General features: G+C 45.9%; 1 protein-coding gene across 3 annotated transcripts in view; it reads left to right on the top strand.

Annotated features, from left to right (window-relative positions):
* Window positions 1-355: 355 nt before the first annotated feature.
* Window positions 356-3,533, top strand: part of LOC137420591 (uncharacterized) — a 61,374-nt gene continuing 58,196 nt past the window's right edge. For all 3 annotated transcript variants that reach the window (XR_013622514.1, XM_068105781.2, XM_068105780.2), the window contains exon 1: window positions 356-616. Coding sequence is in view for 2 of the 3 variants with exons in the window: in XM_068105781.2 (XP_067961882.2) it covers window positions 493-616 (124 nt within the window). In the remaining variant the exon portion in view is untranslated. The remainder of the gene's footprint in view (window positions 617-3,533) is intronic.

Genomic DNA, 3,533 nt, shown 5'->3' with positions numbered 1-3,533 from the left:
ACTTTGTTTAATGTTATAGTTCCCTGTACTGTCACATGTCTTGATCCTTACTGGTTTTAACCAATTTTGTGAACCCATGAGCCTCCATTTGTGAATTTCCAAGAGGTGTCATCAGTGAACTATGATCATATTTTAATTCATTTTTGCATTTGCAGAATGGAATAGAGATTTAAAGTTTTAGAATGAGACTGGGATATGAACTTTTCTGACAGTGTTATTAAATGGTAAAAACAGAGGCTTATAAAGCCAGTTTAATGGAAACCTGAATGCAGGCCAACTAGGCAACCAGCAGCTGAAATGCACCGATAGGTAAACAGCATGGGTGGTCTTTCTATCCCCACGTTCACAGCAACTCAGAAAGGGGGTGGTGACGCTGACCGTCCGAACGCGACTTCGAAGCCCCAGCCTGAGTCCCTGTCCGACCCCCACGCTCTTGAGCCGGTCCAGCAGTTCAAACTCCAATACCGGTGTCGGGGCAACAATTGGGCCCGAATGCGAGGACTGCGTCGAGGCAGGGACACCAAGCCCATCGGGACCCCCATCCTGCCGGGTGTCGCCTCCCGTCATTCTCACGGGCCGAAGGACTGCGTCGTTATCGAAGTGTTGCTGCATAAAGGTGAGTGCAAAGATCACATGGTCTGCATCCTCCCTTGGTTTATACACCTTGAAAACATCTGATTGATAGAATTTAATACATCCTTTTCCTGAAGAGCAAAGAGGGCTTTATGTCCATGTTTTTGTCTCACTATAGTTTCTAGTCCAAGAATAATACATTGGGTAAATGTTTGACACGTGCCATTTTAGACTTTCTGGAGTCCATGTCCTTAAAACTTATTTATACATGCAAAACAAGTAAGGTCATCCGATCAATATCAGGTTTTTTCTGCTTCAGTAAAGGATCATGAAGATTGTTATTAGCTAAGATCATCAAGTAATAAATAGGAAAAGCCAAAATTATATAAATATAGTGGAAATTGGAGGGAAACACCAACAACAGGGTAGAAGGACACAACAAAGGGACAGACCAAACGGTCTGAGACTAGATTGTGGACATTTTGTACCTGCAGCAAATATTAACTCGGCGTGTAACATGGTAATGAGGGGTCAACTTGTTGATAATTTGCAAGATGGTCAATTGCCTCTTTTCCTAGTTAATGTTGTACATGATCGACCACTTTTAGACTCACCAGACCACCCACAGAGACCAACGACCCTTTCTGAATTCAGCGCATAAAAGAACAATACTTAAATGCAATTGGTTGGATTCCGGACAAAGAATAAATGTAGAGGTGAAAGCCAAGTCCAACGCCTCTCTCCCTGCAGAGTGGGGCAACCGATGCAATGTAGGCCACTCAATCACCCAAAGCATTGTCACCACTCAATCACCCAAATCACCCAAACATATATATATACTGAAACGCAAAAGAAACTTACCACCTTTGAAACCTTTAAATATCAACAATAACACTGCGTGTAGTAAATGTGTGAACTTATTTGTGGACAATAGTGTCCTCACTGTCAGACAAAACGGTCACGGATGGTCACTTGAACCTTCAATGGTCACTTCATAGCACAGCTGTTGAACAGCCGTTTTGACTGTCAGTAATTAGCCAAGGGGTACTTGATAATTTTAATGAGCTGCACGTGATGTCTTGATATTGGCTTTAAAAAGGCCAGTGCAAAATGGGCATTTTGACCGAAAAATTTGACCATTTTGACCAACTTCAAAAAGACCGAAAACGCAAAAGAAACGTACCACCTTTGAAACCTTTAAATATAAACAATAACACTGCGTGTAGTAAATGTGTGAACTTATTTGTGGACAATAGTGTCCTCACTGTCAGACAAAACGGTCACGGATGGTCACTTGAACCTTCAATGGTCACTTCATAGCACAGCTGTTGAACAGTCGTTTCGACTGTCAGTGATTAGCCAAGGGGTACGTGATGATTTTAATGAGCTGCACGTGATGTCTTTATATTGGCTTTAAAAAGGCCAGTGCAAAATGGGCATTTCAATCAACATGCCACGATTGTCAAGGGATCAACGGCAGCGTGCCCTGGGCATGCTGCAAAGCGGACTGAGCTACCGTGAGGTGGCACGTCGCCTTGGCTGTTCACACCAGACGATATCGGCCCTGGTGGACAGAGACACCCTCCACAACTCTGCAGATGACAGACCTCGATCAGGGAGGCCAAGAGTCACCACTGCAAGGCAGGACAGGCAGATGGTCCGAAGTCACCTGCGGGATCGATTCCGTCCAGCATCCCGCACTGCGGCAGAAACTCCGGGGCGTGCAAACCCACGGATCTCCAATGATACTGCACGAAGACGACTGCATGACTATGGCCTGACTGCCAGAAGACCATACAGAGGCCCCGTGATGACGGCTGCCCATCGCCGCAACCGACAGAGATGGTGCCAGCAGCATCAGCGGTGGACCTTGGCGCAGTGGAACGAGGTCGCTTTCAGCGATGAGTCAAGGTTCTGTGTGGACAGTCCTGATGGGCGTGAGCGTGTCTGGAGAAGAACTGGCGAGCGATATGCCGATTGTTGCGTGCGTCAAGCCAACAGGTGGGGTGGCCCAAGTGTGATGGTGTGGGCCGCCATATCAGGCCGGTACAGGACGCCACTGGTGGTTGTGGATGGGAATCTTAACGCCCAGCGGTATGTGGATAACATCCTGCGACCTCATCTGCTGCCATTCCTGCTAGACCACCCAGAACTGAGAACCTTTCAGCATGACAACGCTCGTCCCCATGCTGCTCGCTTTACCACTGCATTTCTCCAAGGCGAGAACATCAACACCATGCAGTGGCCTGCGCTCTCCCCTGACCTGAATCCCATAGAGCAACTGTGGGATGAGCTTGGGAGACGCGTAGTTGGCAGGGCCAGGACACGGGCAGAGCTGCTTCAGACATTGAGGACTGAGTGGGACAGAATCCAGCAGCAATCCATCCAAAGACTGGTAGGCAGTATACGCCGATGATGCACTGCCTGTATCCAAAACAATGGTGGCCACACACGCTTTTGAAAGGGGACTGACATTGCACCCTGTGCTGTTCTGTACTGTAGAACAAACTGATGAGATGGTGTATCTTGGTCAAAAACTTGACATGTCATCAATAAAATGCCAATGTTTCAATTAGCAATTGTTGGTTTGTTTTATTTTGAACTGTTACAATTTTATTACATTTCAAACAAGTGGTAAGTTTCTTTTGCGTTTTCGGTCTTTTTGAAGTTGGTCAAAATGGTCAAAATGGTCAAAATTTTTGGTCAAAATGCCCATTTTGCACTGGCCTTTTTAAAGCCAATATCAAGACATCATGTGCAGCTCATTAAAATCATCCGGTACCCCTTGGCTAATCATTGACAGTCAAAACGGCTGTTCAACAGCTGTGCTATGAAGTGACCATTGAAGGTTCAAGTGACCATCCGTGACCGTTTTGTCTGACAGTGAGGACACTATTGTCCACAAATAAGTTCACACATTTACTACACGCAGTGTTATTGTTGATATTTAAAGGTTTCAA

The sequence above is a fragment of the Myxine glutinosa genome, chromosome 2 (genome assembly GCF_964187855.1).
Source record: "Myxine glutinosa chromosome 2, kmMyxGlut1.1, whole genome shotgun sequence".
In the NCBI taxonomy this organism is placed as follows: Eukaryota; Metazoa; Chordata; class Myxini; order Myxiniformes; family Myxinidae; genus Myxine; species Myxine glutinosa.
Note: the sequence above shows the minus strand (reverse complement) of the source record. Positions and strands in the feature narration are given on the sequence as shown.